At 38.5% G+C, this 20,791-nt stretch overlaps 1 protein-coding gene across 2 annotated transcripts; it reads left to right on the top strand.

The window, feature by feature from the left end:
• The first annotated feature begins 1,967 nt into the window (after positions 1–1,967).
• On the top strand, positions 1,968–19,227 carry MAT2B (methionine adenosyltransferase 2 non-catalytic beta subunit). Of its 2 annotated transcripts, none has more exons than XM_055430223.2 (7): positions 1,968–2,251; positions 10,611–10,805; positions 13,402–13,516; positions 13,707–13,859; positions 16,600–16,793; positions 17,652–17,765; positions 18,269–19,227. In XM_055430223.2, exons 1-7 carry the CDS (start codon positions 2,222–2,224, stop codon positions 18,437–18,439), a joined length of 972 nt encoding a protein of 323 aa, XP_055286198.2. In that variant the 5' UTR covers positions 1,968–2,221; the 3' UTR covers positions 18,440–19,227. The 2 variants fall into 2 exon arrangements, with proteins under 2 accessions (XP_055286198.2, XP_055286197.2); XM_055430222.2 differs by lacking the exon at positions 1,968–2,251 and adding an exon at positions 4,704–4,894.
• The last annotated feature ends 1,564 nt before the right edge of the window (positions 19,228–20,791 follow it).

Here is a 20,791-nt window from a genome sequence, read left to right as displayed (position 1 = left end):
ATTAGAGAATCCTTGGAACCTAAAAGGAAAGTAAAACTTTCTGCAAAACAAATGTTATCTTTACTTTGTATAGCATCTGTTCAAAGATTATGTCCATTTAAAAAATGTTTTTTAAAAAACTTTGAGTTGGAGTTTAAGTATTCTGAATGTAAGTCCTTTTAGATAAATGTATCAAGATCATTTTCCCGTGTCTGTGTTTTACTTATTTTCTTAATATTGTCTTCTAATTAACTAAAGTTTTAAATTTTGATGAACTTTCAGTTCAGTTCAGTCGCTCAGTCGTGTCCGACTCTTTGAGACCCCATGAACTGCAGCACACCAGGCCTCCCTGTCCATCACCAACTCCCAGAGCCTACCCAAACTCATGTCCTTTGAGTAGGTGATGCCATCCAACCATCTCATTCTCTGTCATCCCCTTCTCCTCCTGCCCTCAATCTTTCCCAGCATGAGGGTCTTTGCAAATGAGTCAGCTCTTTGCATCAGGTGGCCAAAGTATTGGATGAACTTTAATTCATCAATTTTTTAAAATTGTATATTCTTCATCACTTACAGACCCTCTACATGCCTCATACAGTTTACCAGGTGCTTTATAGGAGTAGAATATAAAAAGTCATCTTTTTCTAAAGCTCTGCATGAATGACAATTTTTTTAAAAGCCTTTATTGAATTTGTTACAACATTGCTTTGGGTTTTTATGTTTTGGTCTTTTGACCAGTGAGGCATGTAGGATCTTCAGTTCAGTTCAGTTCAGTTCAGTTGCTCAGTTGTGTCCGACTCTTTGTGACCCCATGAATCACAGCACGCCAGGCCTCCCTGTCCATCACCAACTCCCGGAGAGTTGGACTGTGAAGAAAGCTGATCGCTGAAGAATTGATGCTTTTGAACTGTGGTGCTAGAGTAGACTCTTGAGAGTCCCTTGGACTGCAAGGAGATCCAACTAGTCCGTCCATTCTAAAGGAGATCAGTCCTGGGTGTTCATTGGAAGGACTGATGCTAAAGCTGAAACTCCAATACTTTGGCCACCTCATGCGAAGAGTTGACTCACTGGAAAAGACTATGATGCTGAGAAGGATTGGGGGCGGGAGGAGAAGGGGACAACAGAGAATGAGATGGCTGGATGGCATCACCGACTCGATGGACATGAGTTTGAGTGAACTCTGGGAGTTGTTGATGGACAAGGAGGTCTGGTAGGATCTTAGCTGCATGCTAAGGTGTAGCTGCTGCTGCTGCTAAGTCACTTCAGTCGTGTCCGACTCTGTGTGACCCCACAGACAGAAGCCCACCAGGCTCCCCCATCCCTGGGATTCTCCAGGCAAGAACACTGGAGTGGGTTGCCATTTAACTCAACCCCTCCACTGGAAATAGGAAGTCTTAACCACTGGACAACCCAGGAAGTACCTTAATGGCAATTTTTTTTGTTGGCAGTTGTTAAATTGTTACAAAACCTTAATCCAGACAGTGGTTCAAAATTTAACTGAGTATATTCAATAGCCTTTAAACTTTAAAAATAGGATTGCCAGGCTTCACTTGATTTTGTTTCATAGATTGTACGGTGCTGGCAGGTCTGGGAATCACGGGAAATAGCAGTCCTTAAAGCTCAGCCAAATTTAAAGCTACTCCACCCACCATTTCCTCAAACGGGCCAGGACATATTAATGGAAATAACCTGTTGGTTTTTAACATCTGTGTATTGTTACCACAAGTGCCTTTTACCGGTCATTTGAAATAATTAATTAGAAAGCACTGGAGAACATTACCCAGCGGATTCTGTTGTAATCAGGCATAACTCAATAAACTTTCAGAATAGGAATCAATTGCATGGCCTGCGTGCCTTCCAACTGCTGGCTCTTGCTTTTCTTTCGCAAGAGAAAATTGCAACAAGTCTTCACAGGAAGCTTTTTGTGGTTGTAGCTATATTTCTTTCTAAGTTGGTTCTCCTAATGGTTTTGATAATGGACCTTATTTGGCTGGCAATACAACGTGAAACTTCTCATTGGGTATTTTCAAGACTGCCACGGGGAATCAGCTGCCAGTTTACTGCAATGTGGAATGCTGCACGAGATTCTGGGATCCGACTCAAAATGCTAATTTCAAAGGTCGAGTGAAGCTGTGGCTCACGTTTTCGCGTGCCTGCGCTCTCTGCAGGCAGAACAAAGACCCGGCCCGAGGAGGCAGAGGCTGAAACCCATCTCAAATCTTTTTCCTCAGATAATTTTGGAATCATGCCTGAAATGCCGGAGAACATGGAACAGGTAAGAGTGAGCTATTCAAGAAAAGCAGCCTGGAGTTTTATAGAGTTTCTTTATAAGAAGCCCAGTGAACGTCTGGGAACGTAAAAGCCGAAAAGGGTGTGTTAAAAAAAAAAAAAAGTGTCATTCATTTCGTTAAGACTTATAACTTTGGGACTTGGAATAATTAAACAGCTTTAATTATTGACCCTGTATGGAGAATTCAGCTAAGTCTCAATCGACAAAAATAACCCAAAACAACAGTTTCACTTAACCAGATTAAAATGCATTCACGTAGGTGAAGGTTCTATGGAAATAACGCTTTTATCTATAGTTGGGTGCTCCAGGCTTTCTTTGTCTTGGCAGGAAATGAACCTGCTAACCTAACTTTTATCTCTAGATTGGTCTATTTAAATTTAAAGACTTAGCCACCACACGAACTTGGATATTGTCTGTATAACAATGGCGTTTTTATTCACGTAGAAACTTCCATTTTTAAAAAGGATGATTAAAACCCATGTACGAAGATGTCTCCCTAGAACCATACCCAAGTTTTATCTGGCAAATATTAAACCAGATCCTCAAATGTAGGCAAGTAAACTCTTTTTGTTCCTCACTCCAAATAAGGCTGCTCTGAGAATCAAAATGTTGATTGTATATGCAAGTCCTTAAATCGTCTTCGAGTAGGACAGATTTTTTTTTTTTCTGGAAAGATTAGATTGCATCACTGCTGCAACTAGAAACTTCACAAAAATTACCACTTTTAAAAAACGATCAAGAAGATCTTGATCTGCTCCCCCAACACCCACACCATTTCTTTGTTGTTTGCAAATTATTCATGGTTTCGCGTTGGAGCTTTTCTCTCAAGGACTCTAAATAATGCTAAATTGATTAACAGCCTGGAGTAAAACAAAAATAGAAAAGTGTGAAGCCTCAGTCTCTTTTGTTTCAGTTCCAAAGAAACTTTATTCTTACAGTAATTAGGAAATGAGTTATTGTTGGGGGTTGGGTAGGAAAGAAAGTCACTGGACTCAGACGTGGGAAAAAAAGTTTTAAAGGCTGCTTAGTGTTGAGCTCTAAGCTTAAACCAAAAAAGGTTTATGAAAATATGTTTTATAAAGACCCAAGCAGTAATCACGTTTGTGGGCGACTTTTAAGGTTTTGGTATCCTGCGTGTCTGGACAAGAACAGTACAGATTTACTTCAAATTTGGCAAAACCTATGCGATCCATGCTCGGGTGTTTTGCGAGTAAATTTCACAGGCATCCCGGCTTTTCAGGTTTGAACTGGAAATCAGTTGCAGTTGCCTAACAGGGCCACTTTTGATCTGTCACTTGTAAAAGCGTTATCCAGGTGGTGGAAGGTTGAGCATGACTCTCTTCTCCTAGATCCTTTACTTTTCTTGGTAGTGGAGGTTCGCCTGGCGTAGCTTGACGCTGCAACCTGTAAGGCGGTGCTTCTCAAAGGCTGATCTTGACTCCGGTTAAAGTTCACTAGAATGTAGAGTCCCAGTGGTTTAGTCGTCAAGTTGTGTCTGATTCTGCGACCCCACGGACTGTAGCCCGCCAGGCTCCTACAATAACTCATTCAGCAATTACTGATAAAAGTCCGAGAATCCTTGTTTTGAAGGGGCAACCACATAATTCGTCCCCCAGCCCCCTACGTGTTTTTATTTTTAACTAGTTAAGAGTTTCACACGTTCGGAAATTCACGCGTCCTACTTTCTGGCATGCCAGAAAGACAAATGGGTTCTTTTAAGTGTTAATGACGCAGATTGTCAACACTTTTATTTTTATTCCAGTCTCTCTTTCAATCTCTCAAGAAAAACTTATAATGCACTAGAGATACAGACGCGTCGTGCCGCCTCCTCTCCCCGCTTCACCCCGCCCACCAAGACTTTAAAATGTTTCATCCCGCTTTATGGAGCTTCCCTTGTAGCTCAGTTGATAAAGAATCCGCCCACAATGAAGGAGACCCGGGTTCGATTCCTGGGTTGGGAAGATCCCCTGGAAAAGGAAAGGGCAACCCACTGCAGTGTTCTTGCCTGGAGAATCCCATGGACTATAGACTGCCAGGCTTCTCCGTCCATGGAGTCACAAGAGTCGGAGACGACTTAGCGACTACACCACCACTACCTCCATCCCGCTTTATGCATCACGTGCCCAGTTGATTCTTAGACACCGCACACAGTCTGGGCGATCCAATTCACTCCTTACCTAGTCGAGAATAAAGAACACACAAAATATTCTTGACCCCCGCCCCCCGTGTCGCGCTCCCGTCCCCCTCCGGCCCCTAAACAAAACTCGTATTCCCAGTTTAACACCAGGGCCTTTGTTTCGCGTATCCCTTTAAGAGTTGGCGCGTGGGCTGGGAGCGTCCCGAGCGCGTCCGCCCCCTTTCAGGGGCGTCGGCGGAGCGTGGCCAATCAGGAAGCGCGGTCTTGGCGGCGGAAGCCGGAAGCGGTGAAAGGGGGCTGGCCCGGACCTAGGGTAGGCGGGCCGAGAGGGTAGGAGCTGCGGCCCGCCGCGATCCCGGGCTGAAGGAAGTGGCGGTCGCTGCGGCGGCGGCGGCGGCGGCGGCGACGACAGCGCAAAGACGGCGGGCATGGTGGGCCGGGAGAAAGAGCTGTCTATCCACTTTGTTCCCGGGGACTGCCGGTTGGTGGAGGTGAGGGAGTCGGCCCGGGTGTGCGGGGTGGGGAGACGTCTCGTGGTAACCGAGTGCGCAGAGCGGGAAGAGTCTGGTGGCGGGGGCTCGAGTGGTTTTCCAGACGCATCCTCCCAGAGTCCGAGGCCCCAGGAGACGAGGGCGGCGCCGCCGAGTTTGTTTACCTCGGTGCACACTCTTCTGTGTTTTGTTTCTCAGCCACTGCGACAGGAAATGATTAGGTCGGGTTTCACTTTCGAGCCTCCCGTCTCTCCTCTCAGGAATGAAGAGGGGTTTTCCGAGCTGTTTTGACTTTTTCTAAATTTCGTTTTCATCCTTTGTTCATATTTTTTGATCTTAACTGTTCGTATCTCTGAGTAAAAAAGGGGCCAGGTGGCTTTTCAAAAGTAGTAGCAGTATTGGAGATAAGAACTGAACTCTTAGTTTATGCATGGCATTGTTGTGCACTTCATATGCATGAGTTTATTTTAGTCCTCATAATTGTAAGATACTGGTTTTCTTCCGTTTTAAAGATATTTGAGACTAAGAGAGCAGGTCTTTGGTCCAAGTTCATTCAGTAAGATTGCAGCTGGGATTCAAATACAATCTCTTTGTCTCAGGTTTTGAACCACTGCAGAGATTGCATAAATCTCCTCCATCAACCCCAATCTCTGTTTCATTCAAGGCCCCTCAGTATTCATCAGTCCATAGGATGTTTATCTAGCACTGGGGATAAGAAGAATGTTCAAGCCAAGATCAGTATATCTTAAGGATATAAGAGAAGGTGTAAGTGATGGCTATTTTTGAGAATGCATAACTTTTACACCTTCAAAATATAGTATATTTAGTGTTTTCAAGTCATTTTAGGATTTGGGGAATAAAGTTAGGATGGATGGGCTGTTTGGTCCTCTATTTTGCTCCTGTGTACCACAAACAATGCTGAGTCCCTAAAGTTGTATGTTGCTTGTTTATGTATGTGTATATGTGCACTGTGTATGCATGTGTGTGTATATAAAGCTTAATCAGTTTTAACAGTGAGTTCAGTAGACAAATGAAAATGCGTTTTCCTTCCTTCAGATTGCACAACCAAAAGCTTGAGACGTATTTGCTTCTCTCAGAACCTGTAGAGTTAAAACTCCCTAGTGGGACCGTCTTATAGTTTATGTTAGAGAAATAAACTGTGGTGGTTCCTGTTCATATTACTGTCTGTGGGGTACAATAGGGTGACAGTGGGAGTTTAGACCCCACTAGTGGGAGTTTAGTTTAGTTTAGTATTTTAAAAAGTTTCTCAAAGTCCAGGAGTGTCTACTCAAAGATCTATCTCCAGGGGAATGTTGTGAGAATCAAATAAATCGATGTGAGACTTTGCCAAATTGAAGAGGTTCTGAAAATAGCAAAGTATAATTATATTTACCACTAAAACTTAAGAAGATCCTAATTTAGATATTTGTGATATTTCACTCTTGACTTTCTCTAGGACATTTTGAGTAGAAGTTAATTCAAGTGTGCTAAAGTAGAAGCCACTGTCCCAGAGTACTCTTCCATTTTGGAAGAGCCTTTTATTGTCCTGTACCTTAGGATTTGCTATTATTTTATTTGATGGCATAATAAGAGCTGTGACTTTTCATTTATTTATATGTACTTTTTCACACATTTTGTTTTTGTGTGTGTGTATAAATCTAGTCACCTGGTGTTACTGAATTCTGTAAATCTGTAAGTTAATAGGAGAAGAGGCGTATGCAAATTAAAGTCATGTTTATTTTTTTTGTTTGTTTTCTCTTATTTTTTAAAAGTCATGTTTAATATACTTGACTCATAAGAATAAAAATTGAGAAATAGACTTTTCAGGAAGACAGAATATCTTCAGGTCTTAATTATGCTTTTGGTTAACTACGCAGCTTTTTGTTGCTCCATTTAGAGTTCCTTGAGGTGTTTGGACATTCCTGTGTTTGGCAGAAGTAAAGTAATTTACAGAGTAATGAGCTGAAATTATTTTTAGAGGAATATTTCTCTGGTTTTAAAAGAATTAAAACTGAGCTTTAAGATGCTTCAGGTGGAGTTCTGTTTGTAGAGACTCAAAAATAGAGATATTTTTGTTTGACTTCTGTTGATTTCAGAGTGCTGTGTATTTTATTTGCCAACCACCAAAAAACTTGCAATCCTAATGAAAACTTCTTGTTTTGGCTTCTATACTGTGACAGAACATGCTGATTGAGTCTCTAAAGAGAACTGTATGAAAAGAAGAAAAGTAACTTTAAACAAAACTTCTTTCAGTTTATTCCGATATCTTCTGTGGGAAGGGTAATATGGAAAATGTTAGAATTGTAAGATTGTGAAGCTGTTTTTCCAGTAGTCATGTATGGATGTGAGAGTTGGACTGTGAAGAAAGCTGAGTGCCGAAGAATTGATGCTTTTGAACTGTGATGCTGGAGAAGACTCTTCAGAGTCCCTTGGACTGCAAGGAGATCCAACCAGTCCATCCTAAAGGAGACCAGTCCTGGATGTTCATTGGAAGGACTGATGCTGAGGCTGAAACTCCAATACTTTGGCCACCTCATGTAAAGAGTTGACTCATTGGAAAAGACCCTGATGCTGGGAGGGATTGGGGCAGGAGGAGGAGGGGAGGACAGAGAATGAGATGACTGGATGGCATCACCGACTCCATGCACATCAGTTTGGTTGAACTCCTGGAGTTAATGATGGACAGGGCGTGCTGTGATTCATGGGATCGCAAAGAGTTGGACACGACTGAGCGCTTGAACTGAACTGAAAGCTTTAAGAGCCTTAATCATTCTGTCCAAATGCATCCTTTTACCAGAGAGTTACATTAGTAGAGTTGGAGTAACTTCTTAATGCCACAGTTTGTGGCAGAGAAGATAAAGTTTAGTCATCAAGAAACCAGTGTAAGTTCAAAGGATTGAGACAAAACTCAGCATGTGTTTGACTAGACAACAGATAGAAGCAAAAGGACACAAGTTCTATTTCCAACCTTTTTCCTTTTACTGTGGGCAAAATCTGTGACATCTTTAGACTTAAGGTTCCTCGCTTTGGAAAAGAGTTTTCAAGAAGAGGATTGTTAAGAATCTCTTTGTTTCAGAAAGTGCTTGCACTTCAGATCTCTGCTCTTTTAATATATAAAATTATTGCACACTGACATCTGACCACTAAGTAACATGGACTGTTTTCTTCCAGGGAGCTTACAAATTATCCCAGGCTGTACAGAGTTTGTATTTTCTCCGCGCACCACCCATACTATTTTAAAGTGAAGAATATTATATACCTTAAAGACCCTCGCTGTGTTTGTAACTTAATACTGTATTTCATCAAATCTAAGATGCTCTCAATTATAAGAGTATCTGGACTCTTATTTTAAGATGCACTGAAAAACAAAAAGACTGCCAAACCATAACACATGCATCTTTATTTCCTTCATTTAACAGATGATACATGAAGAAACAATGTGCTTCACTCACCAGTGAAGTACACAGATTTCTTATTTTCAGTTCAGTTCAGTTCAGTTCAGTCGCTCAGTCGTGTCCGACTCTCCGCGACCCCATGAATCACAGCACGCCAGGCCTCCCTGTCCATCACCAGCACGCCAGGCCTCCCTGTCGATCACCAACTCCCGGAGTACACTCAAACTCATGTCCACAGAGTCGGTGATGCCATCCAGCCATCTCATTCTCCGTCGTCCCCTTCTCCTCCCGCCCCCAACCTTTCCCAGCATCAGAGTCTTTTCCAGTGAGTCAACTCGTCTCATGAGGTGGCCAAAGTATTGGAGTTTCAGCTTTAGCATCAGTCCCTCCAATGAACATCCAGGATTGATCTCCTTTAGAATGGACTGGTTGGATCTCCTTGCAGTATAAGGGACTCTCAAGAGTCTTCTCCAACACCACAGTTCAAAAGCATCGATTCTTCGGTGATCAGCAGTTACTGCAAGCATGGTGTTTGGTCTTTGACTGCTTTTTCTAGTTTTCCTTTTTAAGGGGAAAAGGGTAACATTGTTGCTTCTGGAAGGGTAGATGGCAGTGTTTTTTTTTTCTGTTGTTTGTTTGTTTGTTTGAGTCAGAGCTATCTTTAGGAAGGTCTTGGATGTTCCTGGAATTCTCAAGTTCAGTTTCCAAATCACCAGCATCAGCACCACCTGGAAACTTGTTAGAAATGCCTATTATCAGGCCTCATTCCAAATCTACTGGGTCTGAAAGTCTTCCAGTTGATTCCTGTCCTAGGCAAATAAAGCCTGTGAACCACTGATCCAAGAACCACTGTCTATTCCTTTCCTTCTTTAGAGTGACATGAGAAACTCAGAAGAAACCAACTCATAGGACTTTTATAGTATTTTCCCAGGGATCTTTATGGTATTTATCCTGTGCAAATTGTTTTCTGATTGTATCTCTACTAGACCTGGCCTGTTTTAACCTCTTTAACAATTGCAGTCTTTGCAGGGCTGTTTTCTTGCCAAAAATTCAAAGAAAATATTTTGCTGGCTGAAATCTTTGTTTGCATAGATTGTTTGACTTAGAGCCAAGTTTTGCAAGAGAGATCCTAGATGAATTTTTCTTTAGCTTCTAAAACATCTTGAAATGGGGTGAACTAAGGAAAAAGTATCTTTAAAAACTTACCTTTATTCTGTTTCTGTCAGTCCTTTCATTTCAGGTTTTTCCTTTGATAGACATACTTGATTTAGGTGGCCTTTTTTTTTTTTTTTTAAAGTATAGTCTGTTAAATTAGCTGTCTTGAGGGCTAGGGAAAAAAGATCTTTGGTTATTGTGTGTATATTTAAGGTTTTTGACAGCTCAGAATTAGGTGACTAAACCAGCATTTCAAATTTAAAAGGCTTCAAGTTGATAGACTAATAAAAATTGTTTTTTGTTTTGAGTAGTGTTTCCTTAATTCAAATGTCTATGAGGATGTTTGGTGTTAACCTGTCTTCGGAAGAAGGGAAATTTCTATGTAGAGATAATTGGAATTGTTTCCTAAATAACAGTTCTTTTTTAATTTCAGTGTGTGACGAATTTTTCCTTTCTCATAATAGTGACATAGATCAGTTTAAAATATTTTTTTCTTATCCTCTACCTATGTTTTATTAGTTTTAACTGATCTAAATAGGTAAATTTAGAGTCAATGCAGGAATATTTACCAGTTTAGTTAAACTTAGAATATTAGTTCTATAAGGACCCAATTTATTTTTCTTCCACATTAAATTTCTATGAAATTCTCTTAATTTGGACATATCACAGTATGATAAAGTCAATGAGGTTTAAAAGGAAAACTTGAGATTAAAAATTGAAGAGCAAAACTGTTGGTTTGGAAACATGTTGGCAGAATATAACCCTAATGTTTAATCAGGGCAGAAATAAGTAAGCTTTAAACTGCATTTTTATAAATGGAAGAACGTAAATAAAGTTGATGTTTATTACTACTTTGGACATCATTGATCCTAAAAATAAGTTTTTCCATTATTACTGTTAGGAAATCTAAATCTGTTTGACTAGGTGATTCATTGCAGTATCATCTTACATTCTTTTTCTTGGGAAGGATTATTAGAACTTTATCTTAAAGTGACATACTTACTGACGTAGTTTGATTGATCTTTGTTCTAACTGAAGACTTATACATATGGGACATGAAGCAGACAACTCAGACTTGAAATGTTTAGTGAATGAAGATGGTGGCTAATTTTGTTGAGAGGCTATTTTCAAATTGATTAATTCTTTTCTCCTCTTTCACATTTTAGGAGGAAGTTAACATCCCCAACAGGCGGGTTCTCATTACTGGTGCCACTGGGCTTCTTGGCAGAGCTGTGTACAAAGAATTTCAGCAGAATAATTGGCATGCCGTTGGCTGTGGTTTTAGAAGAGCAAGACCAAAATTTGAGCAGGTCAATCTCTTGGATTCTAATGCAGTTCATCATATCATTTATGATTTTCAGGTATGGTTTATTTAACACATAAATAGACTATTAAGGGGCTTCCCTGGTAGCTCAACTGGTAAGGAAGAAACGATTAAGTATTGTCTCAGTTCAGTCACTCAGTCATGTCCGACTCTTTGCGGCCCCATGAACTGCAGCATGCCAGGCTTCCCTGTCCATCAGCAACTCCCAGAGCCTACTCAGACTCATGTCCATTGAGTCGGTGATGCCATCCAAACATCTCATTCTCTGTCGTCCCCTTCTCCTCCTGCCGTGAATCTTTCCCAGCATTAGGGTCTTTTCCAATGAGTTGGTTCTTTGCATCATGTGGCCAAAGTATTGGAGTTTCAGCTTCAGCGTCAGTCCTTCCAGTGAACATTTAAGACTGATTTTCTTTAGGATTGACTGGATTAATCTTACAGTCCAAGGGACTCTCAAGAGTCTTCTCCAACACCACAGTTCAAAAGCATCAATTCTTCAGTGCTCCACTTTGTTTATAGGCCAACTCTCACATTCATATGTGACTACTGGAAAAACTATACCTTTGACAAGACGGACCTTTGTTGGCAAAGCAATGTCTGTGCTTTTCAGTGTACTGTCTAGGTTGTTCATTGCATTTCTTCCAAGGAGCAAGCGTCTTTTAATTTCACGGCTGCAGTCACCATCTGCAGTGATTCTGCCTGGGTAATATAAAAACTGTTGTTCTCAAAGAAGTTATAGTACTTAAGCTCTAACCATTAAGCAACAATAGTATACAGTGCACATATTTTTTTTTTTGGAGGGGGTGGAAAAGTATGTCATCCTTAAAAATTTAGGTTGAGATATAGGTTAATAAGACAGAAAATGAAGCATTTTGTAAAAAGCTTCTGTTTGTGAATTACTCTTCTAAGTACCACTTTCTATACAAATCCTTTTCTTGTTTTGAGGGTAAAAATACTTGCTTCTTTATTTTTTATTTTTAACTGGAGGATAGTTGCTTTGCAATGTTATGTTGGTTTCTCCGGTAAAACTACACAAATCAGGTGTGTGTGTGTGTGTATCCCCTCCCTCTTGAGCCACCCGCCCCATATCTACTCCTTAAGGTTGTCACGGAGCAGCGCTCCCTATGTTATATAGCAGCTTCCCATTAGCTAGCTATTTTACACATGGTGGTGTATCTGTCATTGCTACTCCTGATTTTGTCCCACCCTCTCCTTCTGCTGCAAATCCTTTTGAAAATAGTATCTGTTAACCTTACAACGCTGCAAAATAGATGTTCTCATATCTGTTTTTGTTGTTTAATTGCCGACTTAGTGACCCCCCCATTGCCTGCAGCACATCTGAAGGACAGGCTTCCCTGTCCTTCACTATCTCCCAGAATTGGCTCAAACTCATGTCCATTGAGTTGGTGATGCTGTCCAACCATCTCATTCTCTGTTGCCCCCTTTTCCTCCTGCCCTCAATCTTTCCCAGGATCAGGGTCTTTTCCAGTGAGTGGCTGTTTGCATTAGGTGACCAGAACAGTGGAGCTTCAACTTTAGCATCAGTCTTTCTACTATATATTCAAGGTTGATTTCCTTTAGGATTGACTGGTTTGATCTTGCAGTCCAAGGGACTCATTTACATTTTAGAGATCTCTAAGGCTCAGAGAGGTTAAATAACTCGTTGGCCATGATCACAGAAAAGTTATAGAGAGAATTAGGTTTTGTTATAACTCTGAGTAAGAGGTGAAATCAGGAATTCAAGTTCTTTCTAAAAATATGACCCAAAGAACATTGCATCAGAATCATTTGGAAAACTTGTTCTTATGTCTCACTCCCAGAGATTTTCATTCAGTAAGCCTATGGTAGAGCCTGGGACTGCACATTTTAAGAACCATCCCAGCTTAGGCACATGTAAATTTGAAAGCAGCATTCAGATCATGCTTCTTCAAGAGTTTCTGAGAAGGAGGAAGTTTCATGTGTGGGTACATGAGCCCTTCTGATCACTGGTCTTCCCAAATCTTAACTCTGACTCAGCTCCTCTGGGAAGTAGATGCCCGGTCTCTGCCAAGGACCTTCACGTCATACACTAATGAAACGGTCTCTTTACATACCCATTTTTTCCATTAGATTGTGAAATCCTTGATCCTCACACAATGCTTAGCATATAGGTGGCATACTTAAATACTTAACTGGCAATATAGTTTTTATGGATGCTTAATTGTCTTTAAATGATGGATTTAAGAGATTAGAATTTATGAATTTAATTTGCAATTGCTATTTCTCTCCCTTTCCCATAGACTTAAGTATTTAGGTCATATGAATGACATAAATGATTGCCCTTTTCTCCCACTCAGATAAGGGGATGAAGCTTATTTTGATTTAGAAGCCTGGTTGTTGCCCCAGAGTTTTGTCTGATTTTGCCTAGGGATTGCTCGATTGCTCTTTCCTTCTCAGGGCCTATATATATTTTTAAGGAAGTTTGAACGTTGAAAAAGGGAAGTGTGATAAAACCACATTAAACATTAGAATGATTCTTTAGTTGAAGGAATGTTTTAATAAACATTTTTCTGTGAATTAATTTACTGTTGGAAGGCTATAGTTCTTCTGTTTTTATTCCTTTTTGAGCTAAAAACATATCAATGCTTAACTTCTAGCCCCATGTCATTGTACATTGTGCAGCAGAGAGAAGGCCAGATGTTGTAGAAAGTCACCCAGATGCTGCTTCGCAACTTAACGTGGATGCTTCTGGGAATTTAGCAAAGGAAGCAGGTAATGATGACTTTATAAAATCTTCATAAAAATTAAGTGATCGCCGAGTGTGCGAATATTAAAGTTTTGTAGATGGCGTATAAGAAATTTGTTATACTTTTGATGAATAAGCTGTTAAAAATTCCAGTAAAGTGTCAGGTTGTATAGTAATTTAATAGATTGTTTTCTCTCTCTCTCTTTTTTTTTGTAGCTGCAATTGGAGCATTTCTAATCTACATTAGCTCTGATTATGTTTTTGATGGAATAAACCCACCTTATAGAGAGGAAGACATGCCAAATCCCCTAAATCTATATGGCAAAACAAAATTAGAAGGAGAAAAGGCCGTCCTGGAGAACAATTTAGGTAAGACACCTCTCTTTAATTAGCTCCCTGACTCTTTTTGAGGATTCCTTTTTGTTTAAGATTTGTGTGTATGTGTGTCTGTATCTTAATTTTTAAAATATTTGTTTAGCTATTTTTCTTTATTTGGCTGTGCTGGGTCTTAGATGTGATGTGTGGACTTAGTTGCTCTGTGGCATGTGGGATCTTAGTTCCTGGACCTGGGATTGAACCTGCATCTCCTGCATTGGAAGGCGGATTCTTAACCACTGGACCACCAGGGAAGTTACTGTTGTTTTTTTTTTTTTTAATTAGTCAAGGAGCATAAATCCATTGGAGAAAAACTAGGGAATGTAGTTAACAAGAAAAACAAGAACTTTTGAAATCCTAAAGAATTTATGAATCCTTTCAGATCATTTCCATATCAGTGTGTACATGAATACCATTATAGATAGAAAATAAATCAGATTTTTGTAATCTTTCCCCAAAAAAAGCTCAGTATCATTTTTCTTAGATTGCAGTATTCTGTCATTTGTATGGTTACTTTTTTTCCCCTGTGTTTGTATATCCACAGTCATTTGTATGGTTTTTCTTTTTTCCTATGTGCTTGTTTATATACACACACATTAATGTGTTAATTATAAAAAAAAAAAAAACTCCTTAAAATTTTTTTTTAAAAATCTTAAACCATAGAGTTCTTTTACAGTGCTTCCTCAGAGAAGCACTAAGTGTGGTTATAGAAGTATTTTTTGTGAATTTCTAAACATCTGTGGATATTGTTTTATAAACTGATTTTTCTCCCCCCACATACATGCATTTCAGTTCTTATGGAGCCATCTCTAGATATCTTTTTTATATCAGTGGCTGCATAATATCTGATTAAATGATCCTTTGCGCTGAAACTACTGCCTTAGACTGTACTACATCCTTGAGAAACATCCCCTACTATACATGCCATATTAACACGTAGGATTTATTATTATTATAAATTATCCTTTGGAAATCATCTTTTGAATATATATTAGCATACAGCTGACCCTTGTACAGCTTGGGGATTAGTGTTGCCAACCCCTGCATAGTTGGAAATCCATGTGTAACTTTAGATTCCAGAAACTTAATTGCTCACAGCCTACCCTTGACAGAAGGTCTTCCCTGGTGGCTCAGTGGTGAAGAACCCTCCTGCCAAAACAGGAAGTGCATGCTCGATCCCTGGGTCAGGAAGATCCCTGGGAGTAGGAACTGTCAACCCAATCCAGTATTCTTGCCTGGGAAATCCCGTGGACGGAGGAACCTGGTGGGCTACAGTCCATGGGGTGGCAAAAAAGTCAGACACAACTTAGCAGCGAAACAGCAGCTCTTGTCCCAAGCCTTACTAAAACATAAAGAGTCAATTTACACATATTTTGCGTGTTATATTCTATTCCTAAAGTAATCTTGAGAGAAGAAAACATTAAGAAAATCATAAGAAAAATTACATACAGTATTGTATCAACACTGTAAGTTTACCTCATTTGTTTATAAGATGAATTGTCTGTGAGTAACTACATTAGTGTTGTTTTGTATGGTACAAAGCACTATACCTGTCATGTATTACTAAGACTACACATCAAAAATGAAGATAATCTGAGAAGAAATTTATATTTATTTACAGGTATGATTCAGGAATCAGTAAGGAAGAAGCAGTAAATGGTAGCATAGTGTAATCAGTAACGATTGTTTCATGGTAGCCTCGCCTATACACTAGTGAATGAATCATTATAAAACTATTGGCATAGGTATTACAGTCATTCATTATACAGCTCAATACTGTTTTTTTTTTTTAAACCACTTACCTGTGATGATAGACTGATACAGAGTTTTTCTAGTTACAAGAGAGTCGAGGCATACTGTATGGTAAAGTAACTCTTTGAGAATGAAGTTATGAAACAATAAGAAAACACATTAACCTTATATTAAATATCACTCAGCTTACGCCTATGTAAGGATAGGCAATCCACTTCAATACGTCTCATCCATGATATTCTGCATTAAAAAAGTTTCATATAAATGGAACCACACTGTTCAAGCCTGTGTTATTCATAAGTCATCTGCCCAACTCTTTAGTGAGTTAAAGTAGTTTTCATTGAATTTCAATTAGTATAAATTATCTAGTCTGTTATAACTCCTTAGTATTGACCAACATAAAATGCCTCATAATTCCTTAGTCAGTGATTTTAAGGACTATGTGGTGAACACTCATATACCCTTTATACGGATTTCACCAATTGTTAATGTTTTGCCACGTTTTACATGTATACGGTTTTTTTCCTGAACTCATAGAGAATTAGTTGAATTTCACCCCAAAATACTTCACCATGTGTCTTCAAGAAGGGTGTTCTTCACATAATTACAATGCAGTTATTACACTTAGGAAATTTAGCATTAATACAATACACAATCTATGTAGGAACTTTGTCCCCAAAATGTCCTTTATTGCATTTATTTTTTTAATCTAAAAAATAATCAGGGATCACATGTTGAAATTGTCATGATCAGTTTTATTTTTAATGGCCACAGTAATGAAGAAATTATATAAATATACCCCACATGACAGAGACATTTAAAAATATTCCAGATCACATTTGTTTAAATAGGTGAGCTATGTCATTCTGATATATTGCACGTTTTCTGTGATAATGTATTTTAAATCCACACACTGTGATCTTCTAGCAAGACTTAAGAACCAGTGAGCTTTGAAATATTATCTGCTTTTATTACTCTCTAGGAGCTGCTGTTTTGCGAATTCCTGTTCTGTATGGAGAAGTTGAAAGGCTTGAGGAAAGTGCTGTGACTGTTATGTTTGATAAAGTGCAGTTCAGCAACAAGTCTGCAAACATGGACCACTGGCAGCAGCGGTTCCCCACACATGTCAAAGATGTGGCCACCGTGTGTCGTCAGTTAGCAGAGAAGAGGATGCTGGTGAGCATCGAAGTGCTGTTTTAAAAATGTACAAGGACACCAAGGAAAAGTAGTTGGATGGTAGCTGTATTTATGAATAATAAAAATTTTATGCTGTTATATTTGATTTTATTTCTCAAATACTATAGACTCTATTTATCATTCTCTTACTGCAAGATAACTGAAACTTGTATTTTTCTTTGCCTGATGTCGTGTAAGAAGCCTGTCTTAAGTAACAAGTAACATCTATTTAAGATACAGGTAGTGGCACAGAAGAACCTTAATCGTTTCAGCCACTGTAAGAATAATTTATAATTATTCTTTTAGATATTTGAAAAATAGTTCATTTTAAGTATTTGAAAAATTTAGAGCTAAAGAGAATATCTACAGAAAGAAAAGTTAGAGACTGAGTTATTTTAGAATATTTATAGTAGCATGACTGTTTTTTTTAATGCATCAAAATTTGTGTATTTTAAAAAAATATGTACCATGACAATATTTAAAGATGTTTTGGCTAATGAACTCATCTTGAAAAATGGTTCTGTTAAGTTTCGGTGTTAACTTCTTAGGATAATTGAAAATGCTAGTTGAATTGGTCTGTGTGTCATAAAAATCTGTAATCATTATAGGATTTCCACTAAATCAGAGCCACTAGCAGTTTATTTTAAAAAAATTCTTAAGGCTATATTCTAGAAATTGATTTCCATTTTTAACGGGAGATTTATAGGAATTTGATTTTATATCTTGTGTAGAGCATTCCAGAAAGGTACGATGCATCGTATTTCTTGGACCTGTTTAAATTAGTTGTCTTGTCACAGTTGCTGTTCCACTCAACTCAGAAAGTTTGAAACCAGTTTGAACTATTTGTGTCCTTGTCAGGATCCATCAATTAAGGGAACCTTTCACTGGTCTGGCAACGAACAGATGACTAAGTATGAAATGGCGTGTGCAATTGCAGACGCCTTCAACCTCCCCAGCAGCCACTTAAGACCGGTAAGTACATGGCATTTAGAACCTTACTTGGGAATTCCCTGGCAGTCCAGTGGTTGGGACTCGGCACTTTCACTGCTGAGGCCCAGATTCCATCCTCTGCCAGGTAACTAAGATCCCTCAAGCTGTACTCGGCCAAAACAAACAAACAAGTAACCTTCTTACTTCTTGGAAGTCCAGGTCCATCACTGTTGTGTTCTGTGGATAACATTTTTCTTGTTTAAAAGTATTGGATAACTTTATTTTCCAGCACTAATCAAAGTGAACTTTCCTTGTACGTTGGCAGTTTCTATTGTTAATTTTCTCTAAATTGCCATTTATAAAGGAGCCCATGTGTATTGGTGAAGTTTATAGAAAAAGTGTTTCCTTGATTGCGGCAGATGTTTTATTTATTTTTCTAGGGATCAAATCATATTTCTTGCACTGAGAGCAAAGGGAAATACAGAATGTAAAACCTCATCATGGGGCTTCTCATTTATTTTTTATTTTGTGTGTTTGTTTTAAAGATAACTGACAGTCCTGTCGTAGGAGCACAGCGTCCGAGAAATGCTCAGCTTGATTGCTCCAAATTGGAGACCTTGGGCATTGGCCAGCGAACACCATTTCGAATTGGAATCAAAGAGTCACTCTGGCCTTTCCTCATTGACAAGAGATGGAGACAGACGGTCTTTCATTAGTGTATGTGTGGTGGTGGGGGTGGTGGTGGTGTTTTTTAAAATGAGAAGTCAAGAAGTCATGGCACTTTTTAAAGAAAAAAGGAAATAGTTTTGTATGAGTGCTCTTCAATTGTGACTCATGATCTTTCAGGTAAATGATGCTCTTGCACTAGTGAAATTAATTGTCTAGGGAAACTTAAGGGCAATAATGCCTTGTCTGAAGTAATGATTTTCTCATTTTGTTCTGCCTCAATTTGCTGTGTGAATATAGTAAATTATGATTTTCAAGTATTTGAGAGCCAGGATGAAACACATCTGCTGTAGACTTTTTTTGGGGGCGGTGGTGGGGGAGAAATGCATTGTTCATTCCTCTAAATAACCTCTACATTTTCAGGACTTTTACAATTGTTGATCCTTTTATGTTTTAAATTGTGTTAAATAGCATACAAATCATTGGTGTTCATTGTTTGCTTTGCTTGAGCTCAGATCAAAATGTTTGAAGAAAGAAACTTTATTTTTGCAACCTAAGTGCAGTTTTTATGCTTGAGATATTTCAACATGTTATGTATATTGAAACTCCTGCAGCTTGATACCTCCTGCTTTTGTAGCAGTGAATGGTGAATGTTTGAGAGAGAGAGAATGTGTGTATGTGTATGTATTTTTTAAATATATATGAAACTGTCCTTTTCACTCCATGTCACTAAGTGATATTTCATATGTGCAGTTATACTGATAGTAATGGGCCTTGTAAGTCTTTTGACCGTTCATGAATAATAATAAATACGTCCTGCTGGCATGGTCATGCTTAGTTTGCTCGTACTTACTTCTCTTTTTTGAAATGTAAGGACCAGATATCTAAATTGTTTTGTTGCTGTAATTTTTAAAATTTCCTTCTTACCATGTAAAATTACCTTCTTATCTGATGCTGAATATAGTTAATGTACATTAAAATACAAAGCACAGTAATAAAATGAGCCCTGGTGAATCTACCACGTGAAATCTAGACTGTTACAGACACTATATTTACTTGTACCCACTGATTTTTCTTAATGAAAAGTAAATAACTATACTCTTGTAATATATTTACAAAGAATGTTCCTTTTGAAGAATGCAGAGTATTTGAATGTGTTTTCTGTACCAGGTAGTAGTCAGGTTACTTTGATCTCAACAGTATTTTTGGTCCTTAATAAGGAAGCAGAAAGAAAGAATAACAAGTGAGCCTTGGCTTTTATTCAGAATTCAGTACAAATCTGTTTTTCAGATTTTCTGATTTCACTTGTGAAGTATTCTTTCCCTAGATTATAATCTTATTTCATTGGATAAAAACTATTTATTTCTAACTTACTTAGAATTTGGAGTTTAGAGGGAATCAGGTCTCGGTGATCTGGTTAAAGCCTCAGTTCCCAAACCATGTTATGTTTTATTAGGAACTAGGGAAATTTTACCTGAGTGCTATGCTGGACCCACTGAACTAGAGTTTCTGAAACTGATGACCTGCTGATGTAGTTTTAAATGTTCTTCAGGTCCTTCTGAAGTAACCAGCCTGGGACTTGTATTTGGCAACCACTGAAGCATTCTGGGTTTGTTTTTTTTCCCTGAGTTACACTTCACATAATACTCAATTCAGATTTTCACATTAAAAAATTTTTTTCTTCTCTAGCTGGACCTGATCCCCTTTAAACCCCAAATTTTTGATCAGTGGAAGAAATCAGTGTAGTTCAGATCTGGCACGTTACTCTCTCTATATATTCATACTCAGCATCCCTTTTTTATTTAGATAGCAAAATATATATTTTACTACACTTAGGTTTTTTGTGTGTTGCTTTTTTCATTTAAAATATCTTGGGATTTATATAGTTACAAAGAATGTCCTTTTTTTCCCCTATTCAGTTTGAAATTTCAGTCTCAGAAAAGTTGCCATAATGCCACACAGAAAGCCTGTAATTCCCTTTCCATATTCCCCAACTCTCAGGATTTAGCCATATTTTTGGTGTCATTTATTCTTTCCTTTTTTTTTTTTTTTAACACATGCACAGTTGATACATGTGTTTATTCCTGGGCCATTTAAGAGTAAGTTGGAGTCATAATGCCTGATCACCTACTTAGGATCTAAACTTAGGTGTGTTTTTTAAAGGTAAGAATACATGTCCACATAACTCTATAATAGAAGCATCGAAGTCAAGAAGATAACATCAGTACGATGATCTCCTCTAATCCATAGACCCTGTTCACATTTCGTCAGTTGTCCTAGTGATATCCTTTCTAAGTCTGTCCAATCCAGGATTACTCGTGGCATTTCTTACTTGCTTTAGCTTCAGTCTGGAATAGTACCTTAGTCTTAAAATCTCTCATGAAAATTTGACATTTTTGACG

The sequence above is a fragment of the Moschus berezovskii genome, chromosome 8 (genome assembly GCF_049115385.1).
Source record: "Moschus berezovskii isolate FMDL1 chromosome 8, NW_MosBer_1.0, whole genome shotgun sequence".
NCBI lineage: Eukaryota > Metazoa > Chordata > Mammalia > Artiodactyla > Moschidae > Moschus > Moschus berezovskii.
Note: the sequence above shows the minus strand (reverse complement) of the source record. Positions and strands in the feature narration are given on the sequence as shown.